Source organism: Siphateles boraxobius, unplaced genomic scaffold, assembly GCF_051911475.1.
Source record: "Siphateles boraxobius isolate OS27281-9 unplaced genomic scaffold, OSU_SipBor_1 20, whole genome shotgun sequence".
Lineage (NCBI taxonomy): Eukaryota > Metazoa > Chordata > Actinopteri > Cypriniformes > Leuciscidae > Siphateles > Siphateles boraxobius.
In genome coordinates this window covers 16,755,681-16,780,497 of record NW_027508811.1, presented here as the reverse complement: position 1 = coordinate 16,780,497, position 24,817 = coordinate 16,755,681, and the positions used below count along the sequence as shown (strand labels likewise).

General features: G+C 37.2%; 1 protein-coding gene across 1 annotated transcript in view; it reads right to left on the bottom strand.

The window, feature by feature from the left end:
- The window catches only part of mmrn2a (multimerin 2a), a 33,512-nt gene that overhangs the window by 2,907 nt on the left and 5,788 nt on the right, over positions 1 to 24,817 (bottom strand). The window contains exons 3-9 of the mRNA XM_077237209.1: positions 14,894 to 15,251; positions 7,011 to 7,133; positions 6,515 to 6,621; positions 6,017 to 6,106; positions 5,162 to 5,329; positions 2,373 to 2,809; positions 777 to 2,286 (exon numbers count right to left, since the gene is read on the bottom strand). Coding sequence (XP_077093324.1) covers positions 777 to 2,286; positions 2,373 to 2,809; positions 5,162 to 5,329; positions 6,017 to 6,106; positions 6,515 to 6,621; positions 7,011 to 7,133; positions 14,894 to 15,251 — 2,793 coding nt within the window. The remainder of the gene's footprint in view (positions 1 to 776; positions 2,287 to 2,372; positions 2,810 to 5,161; positions 5,330 to 6,016; positions 6,107 to 6,514; positions 6,622 to 7,010; positions 7,134 to 14,893; positions 15,252 to 24,817) is intronic.

Sequence of the window (24,817 nt, the reverse complement as noted above, 5' to 3'; positions counted from 1 at the left end):
GGTATCCCTGTTCTTAATTGGCCAGCAAACTCGCCTGACCATAACCCTATAGAAAAACTGTGGGGTATTGTGAAGAGGAAGATGCGATACGCCAGACCCAACAATCCAGAAGAGCTGAAGGCCACTATCGGAGCAACCTGGGCTCTCATAACACCACAGTGCCACAGACTGATCGACTCCATGCCACGCCGCTTTGCTACAGAAATTCAGGCAAAAGGAGCCCCAACTAAGTATTAAGTGCTGTACATGCTCATACTTTTCATGTTCATACTTTTCAGTTGGCCAACATTTCTAAAAATCCTTTTATTGTATTGGTCTTATGTCATATTCTAATTTTCGGAGAAACTGAATTTGGGATTTTCATTAGTTGTCAGTTTTAATCATCACAATTAAATGAAATAAACATTTTAAATGTATCAGTCTGTGTGTAATGAATTAATATAATATCCAAGTTTCACTTTTTTAATGGAATTACTGAAATAAATCAACTTTTTGATGATATTCTAATTATATGACCAGCACCTGTAGATTCAATATGAATAAATATTAAATCGTAGCCACGATTTAATCAAAACAAAGTTTTGGGAATTAAATCTTAATTTGTGACCATGATATCTTGTTTTTTTTTTTTTGTCATATGGAACTGCAGTGCTTTAACAGAGTAACCTCTGAGGTGACATTTGCAGGGAAAAAAATGTAATTCATGAAAAAGAAGATAAATTATTAAGAGTTTGAATAGTTTTACAAGATACTAGGTTTAAATATCATCTCCTTACCTGCATACTCCAGTGATGCATCTCTCTTGCTGCGGAAATTCACTCGGTCCCCCCTGTCTGCTCTCTTCTTTTGTTTCTTGTTTTGTTGCTTTGCTTCCTTTCTCTTAATCAAAGCTGACAATTTATCCAAATCCACTGACACCTCAGAGTCAGCAAGTCCCTCTGTGTTACCGAAAATGCCGTTAAAAACTCCAAGGTGGGTCTCTAGGTCCTTACGCAAAGTATCCACCTCGGCCTGCAGTTCCACCTCCACACCACCAGCGGTAGGAGTTTTATTGCAGTTGCAGCAAGAAGGACAATGATATTCCTCAAGCCGTTTGATGTGAGCTCCAAGCTCTTTTACCTTTTTCTCTAAAGTCCAGAAGTCATCATCAGAGTACTCCGGCTGTTCCTCGGACAGGTCAAATTTTTCATCCCCACGTCTCCTTTTGACGCCCAACGAGGCCCAGTCTGCAAGCACAGAGGGCTCATCTGCTGCTGTCACCTGAGGGGTAGCAGATTTCACTATTGAGGCTAAGCTGAGGCTGTGTCCATTGATCTGCTCTTGCATGGTTCTAATGCTTTCCCTCAATTCTGGTATAGAATAACGTCTCTGGTCTTGATGAGACCACTCCATGAACTCCAGCACCTCTTCCCCAAGCAAAATCTCTAGCACCTCAGAGTGACGAACGGCATCCTGAAGCAAGGTGTTAAAAATGCTATGTAGTTGCTCAATCTTCTCGACCTTGGCCCTGTCCAGCTCCTGGAGTGTTTCAATGTCCTGCTTGTTGTCCTGGAAAGAGGCCTGGAGCTGGGTCACATTGTGCTGTAACATTCTGCTCTTTTCCTGCTCAAAAGCAAGAGACCGTTGCACATTCAATAACCCTAGTTTGAGATCTTCCACGGATGGAACCCAAGCACCATTGTCCCGATTGTCTAACATCTCCTGTGCCTCCCGCTCCCGGGCCAGCTTGTTTTCATTCGCTATCTCCATCACAATAGCTACACTTTGTTCCAACTGGGTCACAGATACTCCAAGAGCGATACAGTCACATTCCCCACTTGCTGAACTTATATTCTTATAATACTCTGTATAAAGATAATCAACATCGGTTTCCATCTCCTGCAGGGCACTCTGGAGAACACTGATGTTACTGCTCAGCTCATTAATACGATCAAGTACTACTACCTTCGCTGCCTCCACCTCCAAACCAGTCTCCATAAACTTAACCTGGCTGTCAAGGCCAGTCTGGACTATTTTGTTGTCCAGATCTGACCAATGGACCTGGAGGTCCTTGATGTTTGCAGTCACTTGTGCGTGGCCTTCAATCAAGGTACTAAGTCCAACTGTGTTGTTGATGACTTTATTGTCCAGACGTGTGATGGCCTCCCATACAGCTGTGCTATCATGAGACTGACTCTGTGTGGAATCAACCTTATTTTCAGGCCGGATCTTCTGAAATTCCTCATCCAGCCTCTCTTGCTCCTGTATCACTTCAGACATTGATGTGTTCAGAGACTGGAGATTTACCTAGAGTGAGATATACACATTCAGTACAATGTTATGCATGTACAAAAATCATCTGAGGTTGTTTGAGGTTGAATATATATTCTGACCTGCAACATCTTTTGGTGACGTTTGATTTTGACGTCTATGTCCATCTTGAAATTTGTCAGGTTGTAGTGCAGCAAGGTTTGCTGCGTGTGGAGCCTCGCTTCTACCTCATGGCGATGGTTGTGAAACTGAGCTTTTACCTCCTCCAGTTTCTGTAAACTCTCCCTCACCTTATCCTCAACAGCCTCCTGTAGATTGTGCTCTTCACCACTTTCCTCTAGAGGCTCAGCGACCCTTTCCTGCCCCTGATCATGTCGGAGTTGGGCCATGTCCCGCTGCAAACCCTGCACCTCCTGAAAGAGCCGTTCCAGGGTTATATTGAAATTCTCCAACACAGGCTGAAGCTGAGACATCACAGCTTCTTTCAAGATTGGCAGGAGCCCGTAGTGAGCATAAGATGATTCAGGGTGAGGAACGCCTTCATTTACAGCATAAGGGTCTGAAAAAGATGGATAGACATGTGGGGCTGATTTATAACATGTAAAATATAAAATACGCACAGAAACATGCGTACGCCTCTCTTTCAGATGTGAAATTTATAAATCGCAAATGATCTTGAAACTGTGCATAGCTGAATGGTTTCAGATCTCGGATTTGTAAACACCCCCAAATTAATGTCATAGCAGAGCACCAGTCAACATCTAAATCCTTTACTTGAGAACGACGAGAGTCAAGAATTGCTTAGATTTCCAAATACTCTCAATACTCCGACTCTACCACAAGGAAAAGTGCTTACTTCTGCTTGGACAATGATGTGGCTCTAAGCACGTTTCCACATCAAAGGCTGTTTTTATAAATCTTGACGTTGGTATGGATTTTAGTGTACACACACTCTAAGTTCAAATCTGTGCATACGCACATTTTATAAATGAGGCCCGTGAACTTTGAATTGGCCTTGTTTAGGGAGAATCTTAAAATAGATGTTCTCATTATTTTCTACGAACTTTCTAAGCAACTTACAAAGAGGGGAATCCCAGAAACAATAATGTTTTGGAGGATGATAACCACATTAGCAAAAATAGAAATTTGATTCTATTGACATTCTTGGATAATTTTAACTGTGGTGCTGTTTGTTCAGTTTGACTTTCTACGCTGCTCAAGAGGAAACATCGATATCATCTCGGAAAGACTTGTATCTCAATTTCCAGTATAGGTTGGGTCATTCATCTGAACTTTGGACCTTTAATTGACCAGTGAACAGCCGGGGGTCTTTTACATCCCCTGCATTGAAATAAAGTATGTGTGTGGCATATTTTGATCGTGAGTAAGGAAGAGTTTTAAGCAAGAAGAGATCTCTACATGTACATGTTCCCTGCTAGGAACCTGACATAGAGGTCATGCACCATTTTTGTTCTTTTTATTCACATGCTGTCAAAACACTGTCTGGAAAAGCTTCAGCATTTATGCTCCTGCTGCTTTTTTCTCATGTTGTAAGGTCTAGGATATATGATTGAGTCATGTTTTATTACCCTGACAACATTGTTTTTCAATATTTGAACCACATTTCGCACACACACAAAAGCTCTGCTCCTAGACAGAACAAAAGAGTAACAAGGGGAACATTCTCCATTCAAACTTCAAAGTTTTTTTTTCTTCCTTCTTTTGTCTTCATTTTGGAAGAGAATAAACTTTTAAAAGAGGCTCTGAAGCGTTATGTGTGTGACAAATGTGTCTAAACATCAATAACACTGCAGTTTTCTTAGTGTTGTGAGTGGCTGGGTTCAATCTACGTATATTTGAAACACAGTGTCATTTCCATAGACCATTACATCACTCTAACAACCATACAATGTATGGGAGCCTTTTTCCCAGGGAAAGAGAGGATATCCTGTGCAGGAACTAGTAATGTGAAGAGATGGTGAGCTGTTATATAAGAAGAATGGAGGTTTTCCCCCTGTCTGCAGCATTATTTCTGTTCTGTTCTGCATAGCAGGATATAAGTGAGACCGGTACTTGACGAGACAAACAGAATAATAACCCCATAATATCTCTGACAATGCATATTACAACCAAAGGAAGTGTCTAGTAACCATTTTGGTAGGGATAACACACGTTCTGTTTTCAGTAATATTTGTATGTACAAGAGAGTGGGAAGAGAGACCTGCTGAATGCTCTTTTTTGTTGTTGAGAATATAATAGCTATCATAGAGGAAAATGGATAACTTCCAATATAGAATTACATATTTTTGTAGGCTGACTCAAAAGTAAGCATCATCCTGGTTCCCGCGACAAAATCCCAATTGGATTTTTTCATTAACTTTCAGTGACCAACAAAAATTTCTGATTCTTACATGTTTTGTTCATCAAGGTACTCTTCACAATAGACACAACTTTTTATGTTCAACTTTAAGTTAGGCTATAAATAAACTCCACTTTTCAATCTTTATTTCAAATCCACAAGTTGGAACGTTAAAGTTAGAATAGTGTGCTGGTATAAACACACAAGGGAGTAAAAGCAGACTAATAATATGTTTTTTTCTTTTTGGCGTGTTGACCTCTGGAGGCCTTTTAGACACTTGTTAGCAACTGCCTTTTTGCTGCAGAATAAAAGTGAGCTTGTGAGAATAAAATCTCAAGCTTGTGTTTAACCATAGACCTAAGCAAAGCCAATGAGCTTAAACATTAAGTGGCAGTTGTCATTTGGAGGCAAAACACTAATTAGTAATTTTTAGATGGTCAAAGCATGCAGAATTGTTTCAAATTGTTGATTCAAATGGTATTTCCTTAAACCGTCACAGTTTGTAAACATCTGCGACTCTGCGAGGTATGTTGCTTGTAAAGTTTAACATACCTCTCCTCTCAAAGTGTTGACTGTTCTGGTGCTCATTGTCAGAATGATCATCAATGGGCTCCGTTGCGGTTTGATTCTCTACATCAGGTTGTTGAGCTTCATACAGTGGACCGCCAAACATTTGGAAATCATTCTGCTCTCTGTTCTCTTGAGTTAGTTTATTATATCCTTAGGAGAGACAAGAAAAAAAGGAGAACCAAATGTCATGTGGCGTTTTGGAACTGTATCGATTGATGGTACCTTTGCAATCAGACAGTTTTGTTTTGTTATTCAATGCATGAATGCAACCTGTGCAATTTGGCCCGTGTATTCGAATCCCAGGAAGGTCATTAGTTTGTGTGCTTAGTATCAGATTAATCAGCAGCATGGGAATTTCCAAGTTTGTGTCCAAAGCCTTTGTTTGTGTCCCAACAACCACCTCAAAGGATTATTTTTAGAGCTGTGGATTTGACGGCCTCCTCTGAAATGTGTTATTATTCTAGTGCGCTCCAGTGCATGTGTGTATTTACCCAAGTCCGTTTTTGTTTTGTCCATGCTTTGCCCACTATGTGGGCTCGCCCCTTGCCTTCAGAATACTCATACGCCCTTTTCCGTCCTCCCATGTGGGGCAATAACATTTCTGTAGCCAGCCAATATTTGCACAAACACCCTTTTGTCATTTCCTCAGTTTGTTTAAGCGGCCAGGCCAGTGTCAGTCTGTCACAGGTATAGAGTTATGCTCGGCTAGAATGCTGCATTAACCAGTCGGCATCCAGTGACATATTCCATGCTGTATTAGAGACTATTCAGCTACAGATTGCAAAAATTTAGATCTTTAACTTATTTTGAAGCTTAAAACGTTTTTGCATCACATACGTCTGTCTGTCGTTTCCCGTCCTTCCGGATATGGTCTGCCTGCCATGGTGGGGTCTGGAGACTCAGACTCAGAGATTTGGCCTTCTGTGACTGACATAGAGCACAGAAAAAACAGAGAAGAATATATATTTTAATGTTTTCAAGAACATATAGCACCTCACCCGTGGAAAGCATCTTTTACACAAGCCATTTTACCTCCAATTAGGACAATCTGGTCCAATTTATAGCAATTTACAAATGAAAGAGCCAAACCCGTTCATTAGTAGCGGGATGTTCGCATTTAGTACTTTTGGTCAAGCAGTGCATTCAAATCTCTAATGTTGTTATAATTATACAAAAGAAGAGAAAGACCATATCAAAAATTTTGGAAATAAATACAATATGTGTAAAAGTAAACCAATTTATTAAGCAAGTTAGGCATGATATTGCAAGAACCTCTTGTTCTTGGATCATCTTAAGCCCTGTTGTGTCAGATTGTTGTGGAAAGCTCATCAGTACCTGTCTCCTCACAGTTTTTCCCAGCATGCCCAGGGCAGCATCGCCACAGCAGTGCAGTGAAGATTTTCTGCATCTCTCTGTACACTGGCCGAGTGGACAGCTTGTACCTGCATACAAATTAAGGGATTTGATTAAGTCAAGCTATGCACTTGGCAGATTAGGTTATAGGTAACTACACAATATTAGGGAACTACACAATATACTTTATATTAATTACAAAATATGCATGTATATACAAATATTTAAGCAGTTTGAGATAATTAGGAAACTATTTCTCTGCAGAATTAATATAGTTTTCCACCAATGTAGTTTACCATTGTTGAGTGTAATTATTTAAAATATAAGTTGAAGTAATGCGGGCTGATAACATATAGCTTCAATAACATATACCATCGATTGACAATTGATTGATTAATTGATTAATTTCAGTTAACTGCCATCGATTGAAATTAGTGAAGTGAACTACACTTCACATTAAGATATATAATTGACTTACATGACAAGCTGGCAGTCTGGGGTGCCGTTAGGACAGGGACTCTGGGACTTGATAGTGTACTTCTCATTTCCACAGGATACTGCCACAGTAACAGCACGCTTTTGAACAAACGCACACCAATTCCTGGAAGGGAAACTGAATGTCAGCCACACAGCCTAATTTGTATATTCTGTAGTTAGGAAACATCGGAAGTATCCAGTTCGGTCAAGGGCAGAGGTTCACTGAACCTTTTCTCCTAGTTCTCAGGGTCAAGCCTAAAGATATTTCATTATCTAGAGGGAAATATAAACCTACAAATGACACATTAAGCCCTGTAATGTATTTCTTGGATTGCATCCATGGTAATCTCAAATTAGTTTGATGAATCAATGGCCGGATGTTTTCCTCAAATTTCTTGGAATAAATGCAGTTTACAGCAACATCAAGAGTAAATGCTCTGAGGTTCCTGCACCAGCACTATACATCGAGTAAGCAATTCACAATATAAATAGTTTACCCAGGGGTCATTTATGAGAGTTTCCCTCAGCATTTAAACAATACAAAGGACATGAATATTTAATGAGGTACACACTGTATACCTTTGTATATCACCTCTTTTAAGGCTTAAAAGTGCTAACCTCCATTCAAAATTACAAGTGTGATACATTGCTTAATCAGAATCAGAATCATTTTTATTGCCAAGTAGTGTTGTGCACATACAAGGAATTTGCTTTGGTAATAAGGTGTTACCGAGGCTGCTATATCAGCGCCAACTTGAGAAAAAAAAACAGCATGACATGAGGAGAGGTGAGGAGAAAAAAAGGCGACCCCCAGACTATGCTCCTGTAAGGAGAACAGTCTGGGAACAGGAAAAAACACCTCAGCAACATTAGCACATAAACAGTACACTCTACAAACAAGACATTGCAACATGGTGGGGAGTGGGGGATGGAGGTAGTCTAGCCCAGGCAAGCAGCATCCGGTCCTGCAGCCATTATGGCGCTGGTCACAGACCCGCCTGTCAGACTGGGGGTACGAAGCGGCGAAGGCGTGGGATGGGGTGTGGGTTAGGTGAGGAGTCGGGGAAGGAATGCAAGAGCGGCTCACTGCAGTGCTCTTCCGGGAGAGTTGTTGTTCCAGCAGCGGCCTTGGCCAAGGCCAGTGCTGGTAGGGGGGTGCCGAAACAGATAAGATTGGGATTGTTTGGTCTTCGGGCGAGTAGCCGCATTCAATTTATGCAGGCTATTCTCCTGGTCCGTTTTGGTCTCTGAAACGATCCATTTGCCTTTGCAAAGCTGTGAGCTTCTCCATGATGTTATCCATATTGTGGTTCATAGACCCAGTCTGAGTGCAGACAGCTCTGCCCACCGCTTCAATCATCACGGGCAGCCTTGCGGGGCTTTTGACAGCTGTCACCGTCTCCTTAGTTCCTCGGTAAACCAGGGCAATGCCTAATCCAATCAGCAGAAGACCTGTTATCATGGTGCCGAATAGGTAGATATCTTCAACGTCCTCCACGGAACGTCCCGGCAGGGCAGTCAGGTTCCCCCGAACCCAAGCTTCTCGTCGAGAAGATGGTGTCAATTGCGTTGAGAGACCAGTTGATCAAATCCATAATTTCTTGGTTTTGGAGAGCAGTGTAGCGAGAGTCTCTCAAAGTACAAGACAGTAGACGTGACGAGAGAAGCAAAGCAGGAGAGGCGAGGGGAGGGAGAGGGAGAGAAAATGCGACCGCCTTCGTTGAGAGCCAAGAGGGTTAATAAAGTGTGAGTGAATAACCCAGAGTGAAATAAAGATAAATAAATAAGCCATGAGATGTGACATTGACTTTACCACAGGTCAAGGGTATTCTTAAGCCACCTTTCCACTATCTCCAAAAAAAATTGGCCAACATAAATTTTCAATGGAAAGTAGAACGGGAGCCGAGTGGATTTCAGATCATACGTGGATGCAGAATTTTTTGATGCAATTTCAGCTTTGGATGCATTGCTTGAAACATTTGAACTTTTGCAGCAAGACCATATGCGACCACCAGACAGATATGATACACTCTAATCAAAACTGATATTAGAGAAGAACAATGTGAAAATTGCCAATATTATTCCATTAATATCCATATTTTATACATTTTCCTTAATGGGCATTGGGTGTTTATGACTCATTTTTTTCAAAATAAGTATTTTATAATTGTGTTTTTGTTTTTACTTGTGCATACATTCATACAATAATTATTCATTCATTTTACCATGGTTAATATGCAGAGTGTGAAGGCTGCTTCAAAACTAATCTGAAAGTTCTGTGTGACTGTCAAAAGGGGGTGAAACGCAACAATTGTATGTGAATGTCAGAAACGGCATTAGGTACAGGGTGAAACATCTTGGTGCGTTAGTAATGCACACACCTCATCCAAACAGAATGAATGTGAACAAACTTTTTAAAAAGACACTAACTCAGAGATAAGTGAAATGTAAAAAGCCTAACTTTGTATATCTTTTTTACTGGAAGTAAAACATGCTTTGTTTGGCAAACATTTGCATTTCTATCATCACATTATTTTACCAACTTGTTTAGGTACACAGTTGCTTCCTTTTAATCCAGGAACCAAAGAATTAGGTGTCTGGGTGCCAACGGCCATGACTCATTGTTCATAGAGCTAAGAACATGGCATCCTTGATCTGATTGGCAGTAAGGGAGATGGAAAGTTCTCCATAGACTTACGATGCTGTAAATAATAGAGCTTCTGACCTGGGTAAGTCCAAACACCCTGTTCCTGCTGCAACCTGTTGCACACTAATTAGGATCTCCATTAGGAGATACATAAAAACTGAATGGTCACTGCTTTACACAAGGCTCAGAGAAGCTCCAAACCATGTCACACAGGTTTAGAAGGGTTGGTTACATACACTGCCTGAAGGTGACTGACCAGAAAGACAAAACAGAGAGCTGATATTTCATTGGGTTCAGCTGTGAGGTCTTATTTCTGAGGTCACGGCAGAGCCGATGATGATGGGCTGCAGTTATTTTACGTCATTAGAGCTGATCTTTGACATGAGTCTTTGTTACTGATTATGAGCAAACCAACAACGACCAGAGATCATAGGTTTGTTGAAGTTAAAGGATTGAAAAGATAAGGCTTTGTGGGCAGATGTATTTGGAAATGGCCCTTTGAGAAGGAACATCGGCCTGCTATTGGTTGTTTTAACTTGCTCAATCCTCTTGATGTATGATTCATAGTCTACAAGTAAGACGGGTCGAAACCTCCCAGCCAAATCCCTCACATCCACTGCCGAGTTGTGAATTGTTTAGGGTGTAATTGTTCAGTCTTTGGTCAATGGTTAATGCGCTTGGTATGAGTTTCAGAATGAGAAACTCTGCATTTATCTCTCCATTAATCAAACGTGAATGTAGGGCAGATCAGGTCAATGGGATCAGTTCTTTTTGAAAGAATTTTGATGACTAAATTACTGGGAATACGCCAGGTTTAGTTCTTGATTTGTGTATTGAATGGTTTTAAACCCACAGGCTGTGACATATGCAACAAAGCCAAATCAGTTAAGCAAAGTTGCACTTTGGTTATAAGCCAAAACATAAAAACAATTGTTCCAACACTATAGGTTCTTGCAATAGTTACATGGAAAGAAACAAGTAACAGCATTGTTTATGGACGATTAGTAATACTGGATTTTAGACCATGAAACTTACAGCAAACCGTGGCAACAAAAACAACTCACATTTTCAGTATACAACGTGTCAGAATAAGAAAAGACATGTGGTCATTCTTGTGCAACAATTATTTTTCTGGTAATGCACACAAACTGAAAATGTCAAACAGAGGGGTCTTGTTTTTCAGTTGTAAAGGCATTTGTCTCTGTTGTTGTCTTTTGGAGTTAACACAAGCATTACTTGGTAATTCCTCTGACATTATATTTGTCTTGATCACTAAGCTGCCTGTAATGTGATCATTGATTAATAGGATCTGAAGGTAAAGGGATTAAAGGTCTCAAGACAAGTTACATGTAAAGCATGTGAATCATTATAGTTTACAAGCCTGTGATTTTGCTTCATTCTGGGGCAGACTGGGATTAAAGGATTAAAGGATGGGGCACAACAGGCTTCCTTCACGTCTGCCTGCATCTTGGGCTTACGTTATCTTCTATAACCCTAAGAAGGGGCTAAATTGGGCTGCAATGATCTGGAACGGCATACTGGAACCCTTGATTCAAAAAAGACTACAAATTAGTGTGTCAATCCATTTCATTTACTGCATGACCCAGTCCAGTTTTAGTTGGATACACAGTACACACATTATGTCTCCAGTGAACTACAATTTTACTATATCATTTCACTATATCAAGCATCGTATTAATATGTATTGTATATGCTGTATAAATCAGACTTGTGTTACTTCCGGAGATATAGTTCTATAGATGGACATCTCTGTAAGCATTTTGCTTTTCTTCCTGCTTTCTGCCGATTAGTGTCCCCTCACAGGAAGGAAGCATCTGATGCTCTCTCCCTCCTGCAAACTTCCCTCATCCTGCGGGATCCTTACCCAACGAAGATACCCACGGACTTCCATGCATGTCAGACTGACACGACCTCTAACCTTAAGCCCCTTCATTTCATAGTTTCCTCTGGTCATGTGAATTTCCAGAGAGTGTACTGCAAAAAAAATATTTTCTTAATCAGTATTGTTTTTGTCTATCTTAAACATCCTTAAGATAAGATATATTTATTTAAGAAGCCAAACTGAAAAGGATATCACTTATTTTTAGAGAATGTAAACTACTGCGATGTTTTAAAAGAAGTCTCTCATTTGTTGATGAAAAATACAGTAAGATGGTAATTGTGAAATAATAATTATTAAAATATTGAAATTAAATGCAATAATGACTTATTTAATTATAAAGATTATTGTTTAAAGCAATGTAAATACAAAAATAACAAAAAAAATCTTTAAAAAATATGCATGTAATGCTTAAATTTCATCAAAATTAGATGATATAACGTTTCTTGATTAGGGTTACACTTTATACTTTAATAAGTACTGAGTAATATTAATCAACTAAATGTACTTACTGTGCAGTTACGGTTAGGGTTAGGGATTGGTTTAGGGTTAGCTACTTATTATGCATAAATTACTGTTATTACTAAAGTAAGTATACATGTAGTAAAAGTATACATGTAACTACGTCACTTTAAAATAAAGTGTTACCAAAGGTAGAAGTGCAATCTTTACTTTGACCTGTGGAAAGATGTTTTGTGAGTCTGAAATGCATAGCAAATGAGTAACAAAAAAATAAGTTTTCTATTTGAATATATTTTAAAATGTAATTTATTCCTATGATGTTGAAAACAGTGGTGCTGCTGCTGTTTCAGTGGAAACCATAATATTGTTATTCATAATTCTTTGATGAATGAAAGTAAAAAAAAAGCATTTATTTGAAATAGAAATCTTTTGTCACACTATAATAATATAATGTTTTTACTGACCTCAAAATTCTATTATTGTAAGTGTATCTTGAATGCAGACTATTTTTTCTTAAAACGGTGAACATCCCAAAATATAAAATATTACAACAATGTATACTGGCCTGTTACAAATCAAAGAGCTCTGAAAAGTTGCTTTGATGTTTTTATCAGCAGACGTTCATCCCACTGTATACAGAGCTGAAATATTAAGGCTGAAATTTAATGGAGGGTTTTGTTTGACTTTGGATCCTCTATACAGGCGTCTCATTGCCTCTCAGTGTTGTACAACAGCTGCAATAGATAAAACTCTCCCCATCCATCATGCTTTTGATTCTAATCCAAGAAATAAAGTCCATTATAAGCTAGTGAAGTGCTGAGTTTATATTGTTTTGAGCACAAAAGGAAACAAGGCTTTCGACAGACAGGACCTCGGTTGAGATTGGTTGAGACCCAAGAAATAAACTGTATGCAAAACGTTTTTAGTGCCAGATCGTAAGCTAGAGCAGCTTCCTGAGACGGAGACACAATGAAAGCAGATTAACTCAAACCACAACAGAGAATGAAGATTGTGTGAGAGGATGTGAAATATAGAAAACACATACACAGGTATAGACAGAAGTACACCGGAGTGTCGGGTCAGAACATCCACGATCAAATGATCGTACAGGGGATTTCAATGACAAGTGTCTTGATTATTTGAATTTTGTAAAACAAGGTTTAATTTCACGAGAACATGTCATGTGTTTTGACATTTGAATTGTTGTGATATTCCAACAGCTGTTTCTGTTCAGAAAGCTTGACTTTGTGAAGTGAAATTTCTATTTAAATTATTTCCGTCAATTTTCCGTCATTCCAGTTCTCTGCACCTGGGCATCAAACTCTCTTTTTGTCTCTCCTCCTTTCTTTATAGCTTTTCAGAGCTGCCCATGCATGCCAAGACATCCACAGACTCACACCTCCCCTAAAGACCACCTGTTATTTAACAAGCCTGTTATTTAAAGCCTAATGTAGGTAGGCTTTAGATCTAAATATAAATGTTACCATAACAAAAAAAACAAATAAAATTGACCTTAAATTATAGCATGGGAAATGTATTTCTGCTATACAATTTAAAATTATTTCATACAAACATAATGAACATTCTCTGTAGGTGGCATTTCAATTGCAAATGATTATTGATATCATCTTTTTCTGTAAATACTCATGATGTTTATTGTTAATTCATTACATTATATTAAAAACTACACCTACAGAATTTATATAAATTGAAAAATATTAAATCCAATGTACAAGTTCTGTATGTGGCATTTAAGTAATTAATTATTAATATCATCTAATGTTTTTGTAAGTACTCCATGTGTCTGATGACGTTTATTGTTACTTCATTCTTAAAACAAAACATTTAATTCCTTAAATTCCTTCTTCTTTTTTTTTTACAATTACAATTGTGTAATTGATAAATTACTACAATATTTGCTACCTCAAATCACATTTAGTTGAAGAGTTCAATTCAGAACAGGCCAGACCCCTTTGTACCATTAATCAGACCCAAACCAGATGTTCTTCCTTTAATCACAACATGTTCAATAAAAACACAGTAGGGAGAGTGTTATCAGAGACTCAATCCTACTGCTGAACAATTTGGGGTCTACTGTATGTATTTGGGTTGAGGTAAAGAGCAACCCAGCTCTTCTGCAAAGATTAAACTGAGGCAGATCTCAAAGCGCAGGAAACATTCTGTGTTCCAGGTAATTGGGCTGAATTACTATGGATTAGCCAGAGTTAAGTGAAAACATATGGGCTCTCTTGACACTTTAAGGAGATGTGGGGTCAGATGAGACCTTTAGGAACAGAATTTTCTTAGCAACACAGGTACTTCCAAAAATGTTTGCCGAAATGCTTTTCCTGTTTAGTTTTTCACATGAGTTAAACATTGATTATAACAGAGATGGGGAAGACAACTTTACTATGTTTTTACAGCCATTCACAAGCTTCTGTGCATCAACTTCATGTGCCATATACACAACCGTTTAAAAGTTTGGGGTCAGGCTTTTTTTTTTTTTTTTTTTAGCAGAGATGTATTGAATTGATTATATAATAAAGACATTGTTACAAAAATTAGCTTTGATGAGAAGATAAGAAACTTGAGGAAGCGATGGGAAGAAACCTAACTTCACTTTGTTTTTACAGCCATTGCTTCACAAGCTGCTCTGCTTCAATCCGGGTGGCTTTCCAGGATAAATAATGAGCTCTAAAACCATTTAAACCATGTGCGTTTTTTATGACATTCATGTAATGCGCCAGATTATAGCAGAATTACCTGGGTGGATGACCCCCTTTTCCACAAAAACCTCAAGAAATGACTTTGTGTTTTTGTACAATGCGTTTATGATTTTGTGTTTGAATCAAATGGAGTATGACGCAAGACTTACCCAGTGTGTGGTAGAGAGCCCTTGGTCTCACTTGTAGCCGATGTTTCCTCAGGCACATCCGGAGAAAGATGTCCACGGCTAGGATCTTGGTGTCCATGACCCAGAGGATGGTGGACCGCTCCATAGACATTGGGGCTCTGCCTGCTTAGTCCTTCACCAGGATGAGGTGCTCCAAACCCTACCAGTGGAACTCCATGGTCCCATCCACCACCATCCGACATGTCCCTCAGCTCGTCCTCCTCCTCTACCTCCGGGTCTCTGGCTCTGACCTCACATCGTGCTGCGAGGAGCAGCCCCTGGAGTAACACGGCCAACCTCAGCACCACCATGTCTGTGTGCTCCTCAAAAAGCTCAGGAACTGCCACAAAGCACCGGAGAACAAGATGTTGCGAAGCCTTTACTCGCTGGTGCCGTATGGAAACTCTCCGCCTCCCATCTCGAAAATGATCCTGTCCCTCCCGCCTACTGTCAAGCGCTCCTCAGAGTCCACTCCCCCCACCTCTCTCTTCCTCTCCCTCCTCGTAATAGTTTCAAAGACCTCCAACAATCCTCGGAAATGAACCCCCCACCCACATCCAGCTTACTCCCCGTGGAAAGGTCGCTGAGCCTGGAACAATGCGGCCCGTCAGCTCTCAGGCTTTACATGGTCAGAGGAGCTGGACACACACTTGGCTGTATGAGAGAGAAAGCAGGCCATTTCTCTTGGCTGGTCACCAGAATTTCTATGCTCTTATTACCTCTCGCTGCTCCTGTCTCCACTCCGAGTTAAGTAGCTCAGGAAAGAGACGTTAAAGCTGAATTTAAGTGAATTACTACAAGATAAAAAGGCAATGGTTTTTATATAAAAATAATGTAAAATCAAATACATTTTATTCAGCTACAAAGAGCTTGAAGGGATAGACGCATTTAAATTCTGTAATTATTGACATTTACCATTGTCTTTCTTCTGTGAAATAGACAAGGAAACATTTTTTTCATGCGCTTTTAAGCTTCCAAAAAGATACAAAAGCACCATAAAAGCATCACAATTGCAATCCATACAACTCATTTGCCATGTACACAATTATTTATTTAGTTATTTTGATTATATATTTTTTTTTTTTTTTTTGAAGGAAATTAATTATTTTATCCAGCAAGAATATATTAAATTGATCAAAGGTGACAGTAAAGTGACTATTTCAAATAAATGCTGTTCATTTGAACTTTCTATAATCCTGAAACAAGTATCACAGTTTCCATAAAAATATTAAGCAGCACAACTGTTATCAACATTAATAATAATAAGAAATGTTTCTTGAGCATCAAATCAGCATATTACAAGGATTTCTGAAGGATCACGTGACACTGAAGGGAAGACTGGAGAAATGATGCTGAAAATTTGGCTTTGCCATCAAAAGAATAAATTGCATTTTTAAATAGAAAACAGTTATTTTAAATTGTAATAAGTTTGTTTAAATTGTTTAAAAAGATATTTTAAATTGTGTTAACCGAATCCTGTTCTAAAGTTGAACTTGCTGACTCAATGAAGTTACAGCGGTTAATGGCTCATTGGAGGGAAATATAATAGGAAAATAACAATTAAAACTTCAGTCATTCCATCTCTCAAACTTAAGATATGGCTTCAAAAGACAAAATAGTATATAAAACCGCATTTATAAAAAAACCTTTATAATTCAAAGCATCAGTCCCTGTTGCATGGAAAAAAAACAATACATTCTTCAAAGATAGTTATATAGGTTTGGAACAATGTGCGGGTGAGAAAATGACGATGATAGAATTTTCATTTTTGGGTGAGATATATGGGAGTTTATATGGGATTTTTGGGTGAGATATATGGGAGTTTATATGGGATTTTTGGGTAAGACACTTTTTGGGAGGCACTTCTCTGGCAGCGGTATGTCAGGAAACATAAATTTATGATGCTTAATGTTTAGTCAAAGGATGAGTCAGTGTTTTGAAACAGGTTCTCTGCTTTACCTTACAGGAACATATGTTTTAGTGGTTTTGTACAAACAATGGTCAAATGTTTTGTCTCGAGCTCACTTTTCTTCAGTAAACTGTGAATCTTTAACCTGTTAGCAGGATAAATAGCAAAAACAAAACTGCAATCATTCTGAGCTGTCTGGAAGGGAATACAATCAATTGTGTGTTCATAGTGTTCAAAAATTTGCACAAAAAAAAGAGAGATTACACTGCTGAGAAGACATAATTGCACTGTGCTGAGAAGAATTTTTTTTGTCATTTTTGAATCAGGGAATTCAAATAACTATTCAAACAAGTATATTCAATATAGTCCCATTTTTTATTTGAAAAAACTGGGGGATTATATTTTTTGTTGCAATTTCCTTATATAACGGGTAAACTTCCTAACACAATGTTTCTCCTAGCAGGTGTTTTATATGGAACAACAATTATGAGTGTTTTACATCATTCATAATAAGGTCATTGTTCATGAAGAATTGGGTTTGGCACAACATTTTAATTGTAAACCAGCTTATTGAGAAGAATGGGCAATTTTACACACGCTAATTTTATTTAAAAATATTGTTTATTTGTAAATTAGAAATAATTTAACAAAGTAAATAAGGATATCCCCAATGCATTATAATGTAACCAAATTCTCAGACGAAGATATTAATAATACAACCTTACAAAATCCTCAACTTTTTGTAAATGGTCTTTGCTTTTTGGATAAAGGTTTTAATAACAATTTTATAAGAAATTCATTTAATGTCGGATCCAATTCTCCATGTAAATCAAAATGGCTTAAACCTCAGTGTATATCTTGGCACAGCATTTGGACATTACCATATAAATATGGTAAATTTGACAATTTATTTCTAAGTAAAATAAATATTTGACAAAATTTATCATAGATGTTATGCTGTAAATGTAGCCATTCATACTCATAATATTCATACTGTTTATGATAAATTTACTTTTTGTAACACATCAATTGAACATTTATTTTTGTATTGCTCTTTTTCTATTTCTTTTTGGACTGACTTTAAAATAGAGCTTAGAAGCCCATGACATTTTACATTTTGGCAAAGTTTTATATTCATTTAGACAAAAACTAAAAAAAAAAAAAATACTATATATATTACTATATTACTATTACTATGTATATGCTATATATTACCTTTTATAACACAGATCTCACAATATACTTTGAAACTCTTTACATGAGACCACAAAACAAAAAGCTTACAAAAACATGTTAACATTTAAAATTCATGTAACTGCCCTAATGTTGTATAGCACTTTTTATTCCTGTTTTTTACATTTATTATTAGTTTTATTTTTATTTTTTACATACATGTTCATTTTATATTTTAGTTGTTGTTGTTATTCTTTGTTTTATACACTCTAAACTGTTTAACAATGCCATTTTTGCACTGTACTGGTCTGTACTATGAGGACTATGACTATTATGATCAAGTTTTTTTTAAGGTGATGCACATGAACAGGACACATGTACATGCAGTACGCTTAGTTAGAGTCACCAGTAAAATTACAGTAGGTGCTTTAATTCAAAAGTGAAAGCAGGTACAGCATCAAGATTTTATAATTGATATATTGCTTAACCCTGCTGTTATGAATGCATTTTCAGACTGTACTACGCAGTCTATTCCCAAAATGGAATGCCAAAGATGACATAATAATAAAGAAATAAATACAGAAATAACTATATATATATATATATATATATACATAAATGTAAAAAGACAAAAATATGTATTTATACTTTAATTTCCGTATTTATACTTTAATATCCTTATTTATGTATAATTGTATTTTTCCCACATTTATTTATTTTTTTGCTAGTTTTTCTAAAATTAGTCGCTACATTTCCTAAAGAGAATCTCTACTTTTCCAAAAAGAATCGCTACTTTTTTCAAATTGAATCGATACTTTTCCAAAGTGAATCGATACGCTCCTTTATAAGAATCGCTATTTTCCCAAAATGAAAGAATCGCTACTTTTTCCAAAAAGAACCTATACTTTTTCCAAAAAGAATCTATACTTTTATCAAAATGAATCGCTACTTTTTCAAAACGAATCGCTACTTTCTTTCAAATTAATCGCTACTTTCCTTAAAAAGTATCGCTACTTTTCTAAATGAATCGCTACTTTCCTTAAAAATAAATGGCTATTTTTTCTAAAATGAATTGCTACTTTCCTTAAAAAGAATCGCTACTTTTCTAAATGAATCGCTACTATCCTTAAAAATTAATCGCTATTTTTTCAAAAGTGAATCGTTACTTTTTCTAAAAAAGATTTGCTTCTTTACCTAAAATGAATCGCTACTTTTCCCATTAATGAATTGATACCTTCCTTTAAAAGAATCGCTACTTTTTCTAAAATGAATAGCTACGTTTCCCAAAAGTGAATCGTTACTTTCCTTAAAAAGAATCGCCACTTTTTCAAAAGTGAATCACTACTTTTTCTACAATGAATAGCTACTTTTTCCAAAAGTGAATCGATACCTTCTTTAAAAAGAATCACGACTTTTTCAAAATGAATCGCTACTTTTCCCAAAAGTGAATCGCTACTTTTCCCAAAAGTGAATCGCTACTTTTCCCAAACGTGAATTGATACCTTCTTTAAAAACAATCGCTACTTTTTCTAAATGAATCGCTACTTTGCTTTAAGTGAATCGCTACTTTTCAAAATGAATCGCTACTTTTTCTTGAAGGAATCGCTACTTTTCTAAAATGAATCGCTACTTTCCTTAAAAATGAATCGCTACTTTCCTTAAAAATGAATCGCTACTTTCCTTAAAATGAATCGCTACTTTCCTTAAAATGAATCGCTACTTTTTCTAAAATGAATTGCTACTTTTCCCAAAAATGAATCAATTTTGGAAAAATTATTTGCTACCTTTTCAAAGTGAATCGCTAATTTTTCTACAATGAATCACTACTTTTTCAAAATGAATCGATACTTTCCTTAAAATGAATTGCTACTTTTTTCAAAAGTGAATCGCTACTTTTTCAAAAGTGAATCGATAATTTTTCAAAAGTGAATTGATACTTTCCTTAAAAAGAATCGCTACTTTTTCCAAAAAGAATCGCTATACCCGGGTGTGAGACTCTAAGTGTTTTAGGAATCCGGATGAACGAGTATAATTTCAATAAAGGCTTCAAATAGAATAATCAAACATTCACCTAAATGTAATGATTAACAAACATCAATTAAATCTTTTTCATTTTTGGAGTCAGATGAAACAAATGATGTTTTATTAACAAAGTTAAAAGCACGTTCAGATAATTGATCTAATCGTCATGGGAGGAGCTCATCCAGTCAACTCAATTAACATCAGGAGGTATACAGCTGTTTTTACTTCTGTTCTATGACAGTTTTCCAGCATCCCTCCACCACCCCATCTCCTCACTTAGTCCAAACCTGGGATGGGGGAGTACTGGGTCCGTGCCAAATTTCGAGCTCGTAGCCATCCCCTCGGACAGCGCGCCAAATACGCACATCTTTTACTCTATCTAATTATATGTGTGAACTCGTGAAAGATGTTCTACGACAATTACTTTGCCATGCTGAAAAGACAGTAAGATGTAGAAACCTTCACACGCTTATCGGAAACTGTCGTTGGACCAATTAGGCGCTAATATGCGCTATGTTTCAACCATTTGAAGTTTTGAGTTTTGCATGCAAAATTAGGCAATGCGAATGTAAACTATTTGCAGTCGCGTTTCAAACGCATTTCAGCGTTCTGAGCTGCTGTGTGAGTCTCATCGACAACAAACACAAGCTATCAGCCCCACCCACCCAGCGCTTTAGGCTACATTAATTGTGATTAGTAGTGGACACTTTCATGCGCTTCCAAGTCAAAGTGTCTGTTATCAGATCTGTTGAAGATGCTGTTTCTCTTCATGTGTGCCAAGACATTTTAGTAATCCTGACTGGATTTGGAACAGTTTGTTCCATGTCCAGAATAAAGATAGTAACCATAGGCTATAGCCTACATACAGTTGCTATGAACGTAAAAGCATGGGTTTTATGGTGATACTAAATGACTTAAATTGTGATATAACTTAAACTGTGATTTTGGATATAAGTGATATCCAATGAATGACTAATGAATAAGTCATTCATTCCCTGTGCGACTTCTTGCAAAGGAGCGTCGATACACCTCTTGCGTTTCGTTTGGTCACACCACAAGGTGTCGCTCATGGCATGGTATAGAAATGATCCCAAGCTGTGGGCAGAGAGAGAGAGAGAGACTTAGGCTATAACCCTATGGCTATAACATACAGAATATGTTGTGTTGAGTAAGGCTTCACTAGCAGTGCATTAGCTCCAGTGTGGTCAGGAGGAATGGCTGATGGTACAGTAAGAGACCTGTGTTATTTAGCACTATTGTGCAAATTTGATAGTGCTTGAAGAGCTACTTAGACCTCTAAAGAGAAAATGTCTTCACACAGTTCTCACCTTTAAACTAATTCTTAAGACACAAGTTCAATGAAGGAAAAAAAACATTTTATTGCTAGGCAACACAAGCTGTTGCAAAAGATTTCAAAGTCAAAACAGCCCCTGTGGATGCATTTATGTGAGTGTGTGTGTGGGGGGGAAATGTTAAACTTTAAGGTCTTTAAACAAAGTTTTAAAAAGTTACCTTGCTTTAAATAGAATGCAACTATAACAATACACTTTCTTTTCATTTCACACCAATAGCTACTTGCTGTTTCTATTACTGCATTTACTTATTAGCTTACAAATGTATTTGAGTAGAAGTATAAATGAAACAAATCAATTCTTTAGAAGAATTGACATTTATTTAAACAAGTATGTTTTCAAACATACAGCTGTATATTTTCAATTAATTCAACAATTAATAACATTTTTAACAATGAAATGGATTATAATAATTTAATTGATCATTTTGAAATGGAGATGAAATCTGCATGTCTAAAGACTTAGCCTTTAGTCCTACATTTAAGCTTTGAAAACATGGGAGTGTCACCATGATCTCTAGGAAAACACTGTTGTTTAAAAAGAAAAATGTAATCTAAGGTCTGCCATTCGCACCATGCTGTAGCTGCAATAAAAACTCGTACTTTTGGTTCAAGCCTTACCCTTTCTACACAGCAGGGATGTGGTATGATCACAGATGGGATTTTTCCTTTCTCAAAGCAGCTCTTAAGACGCCAGTTGCTTCATCACACTCTTACATTAACCGCAGTCAGATGATCAGTTTGGTCAACCACAAAGACTTCTGTTACACACAGGACACTAAACAAGAGATAGATAGCGAGAGACAAGGAAAGCTAACTCTTAACAGACTTAAAAGACAACTAACACAGATAAGCACACATATGACAGGGAACTACACTGCGACCAAAATGGTCGCATATGCGACCTTTTGAAATGCCATTGCGACCCTAATTTTTAATGGGTCGCAAATGTATCACCGTTTGATTATTTTTGTACCTACCTAATGTTTTAGGCAATATGCTATGATTTACTATGAGCATTTATTAAAACAGAAATGTGTATTTTAAGAATACGTTTTATAACGCGCTCTGAGCATTCAACACATCAAGTTGGCTTCGCGGATTCGCGCTTTTTTAACTGAGAGAACGAGCAGAGAGAGTGAAAGCCCCAGTCGCGCGCGCTCTCTCTCTCCCTCCCTCGCTCATAATAATGAATTGAGTTGACTGAATATCTTTGAGAATACACGATGGTAAAAGGTCGGAAGACCGAAGTTTTTTTTTTTTCTGAACTACCACTGGTTGTGAATTGTGCTAAAATAACGTTGCCTCATCTTCTCTGAAAAGCTTTCCACACATTCAGATGGCATAAACCACTCTTTCAATAAACAAAACAAAAAATCTATCTGGTGATGAAATGTTTTCTGTGTTGAGACAAATCTTGTGCGATGTCCTAAACTGCCTGGATAATCACACAACGTGTACCGTGGTCCGTTAATGACACGTCCGATTCGCGAACTGACTCCTTTGAACCGATTCACTTTAATGAATGGTTAAAATAACAACTGATCTGGCCAACACTGAACTCAAGAGTCATTCTAGAATGATTCATTCTTTCCAAGTAGAGCTATTCAAGTCATCTGGTGAAATTGTTTTTATATCGCAATATATATCGCAGAAAAATCAAATATTGCAATGTCATTTTTTTTACCAATATCGTGCAGCCCTACTGTAAATTCTGTGGGCCTTCAATTGCAGGACTGTCCAAATTTGTAACTGCGTCAAAACAATTCAAACACGAATCATTGAAGCTTCACAATGACATATTATATTTATTTTACTTTTCCTTAAGAGTTCAGAAGTCTGCCCATCTGTGCCAACCATAGCATGGTGAAATCCAAAAGAAATTAATTTAGCACTTTATTGTGTAGGCTACTGTATTTTCTATTGCAGTAAATCTATCCCAACCATTTTTAAAGAAAACAAGAAGGCATGTGTTTTAAAAGATGGAGAGTAAAATAAAAAGCACATCTGTATGCAATACAGTTTCACTATTGGTCATTATTATCCAGAGCGGCTTACTATATAAATAATTTGTGCGACCAAATCATGTTTTGCGCTAGTAACTGAAAAAGTTAGTAGCGCAAGTGCCACCAGTGGAAAATGTTAGTGTAGTTCCCTGTATGACTATGAACAGAAGACAACAAAAAGCAAATAAAACAACTGACCTTCATAATGAAATGAATTAACCATTGAAATGGTTTCATATTGACTGTAAATGCTGCAAGATGCATGTAGTTAAAATAGCGCAGCATTAGGCTACACTCCAGCTTTTCAGCATAAAAGGTCTTTTTGTCCACTGATGAATTCTTAAATTAGTGCTAAGATCAAATGAGGCAAAGTTTCGTTTCGCAAAGTTTGACGAATATGCTCTGGATATGGCTTCAAAAGTGACTCGGGAGAGCATGGATGAGATATTTCACACTGTTCTGTCATCATGTTGGTGATTAGTTCGGTAATGATCATGCTGTTCTCCCAGGGCCTCGATTTTTGCCACGTGACGGGTACATATTGACCCGATAGCGCTGAGTTCTGAGCTGCCAGTATTAGATTGCATTCTCTCATTGTCCTGAGAAATTCTAGGCGTTACAGCACCTTCATCATGAAGGTGGATTATGAGGTCACATGACCACTTGTGACCAGACACTATTTCTGCTCAGAGATCCATGTATACAAATATGTCCCTTTAAGGTTACTGCCCTATAGTGACACGCTGTTTTACCATTTAAGGTACAATTCTTGCACAGAGTGCATAAACTCTTGTCTGGATGAAAACTAAATATTATTTAATAAACCTGAATCAAGCTGACTATCTTCCATTCCACCAACCAAAGAAATTTTGTAGGGTTTAGATGAGGTAGAAATAGCTCCTTAAAGGAGCATTTGCATGTTTGTACTTTTGCAGTATACAGATTCTAGAATGAGAATGTCCCACCCAAGTTGATTAGCTATTCAAAAAAGGGACAATCTCCTCATACTGCCCAAACCTCATGTATAAATAGGTAAGAAAACTGCTTTCATCAAGTGATTTCATGGGTTTTTAACTTCATAATGCATCAGACTTACATGCTTGAATCCTGCTCATTCACCAGATCCCTGAGAAATTTAACTTAATAAATATATAGAGGACTACATAATTTCCCTAGTTCATGTTGGATTAGCCAACAAGAATTACATCTATGATTTTTTTTTAAATTTGCCAAAATAATAAAAAATAAAACTTGCCCCAGTATGATTTTAAGCTTGTATCAAGATACAGTTTTTGTTATTTATAGAATGGGTTGTGTAGCATAGAAAGAGAAAGATCATCAGTTTTTTCCTGTCATATACCGCATGCATTATTACAATGTAATTACGGTTATGAGGGACTTTCTTATTTTCACAGTTGTATATCCTATAGCCTATAAAGATTCAA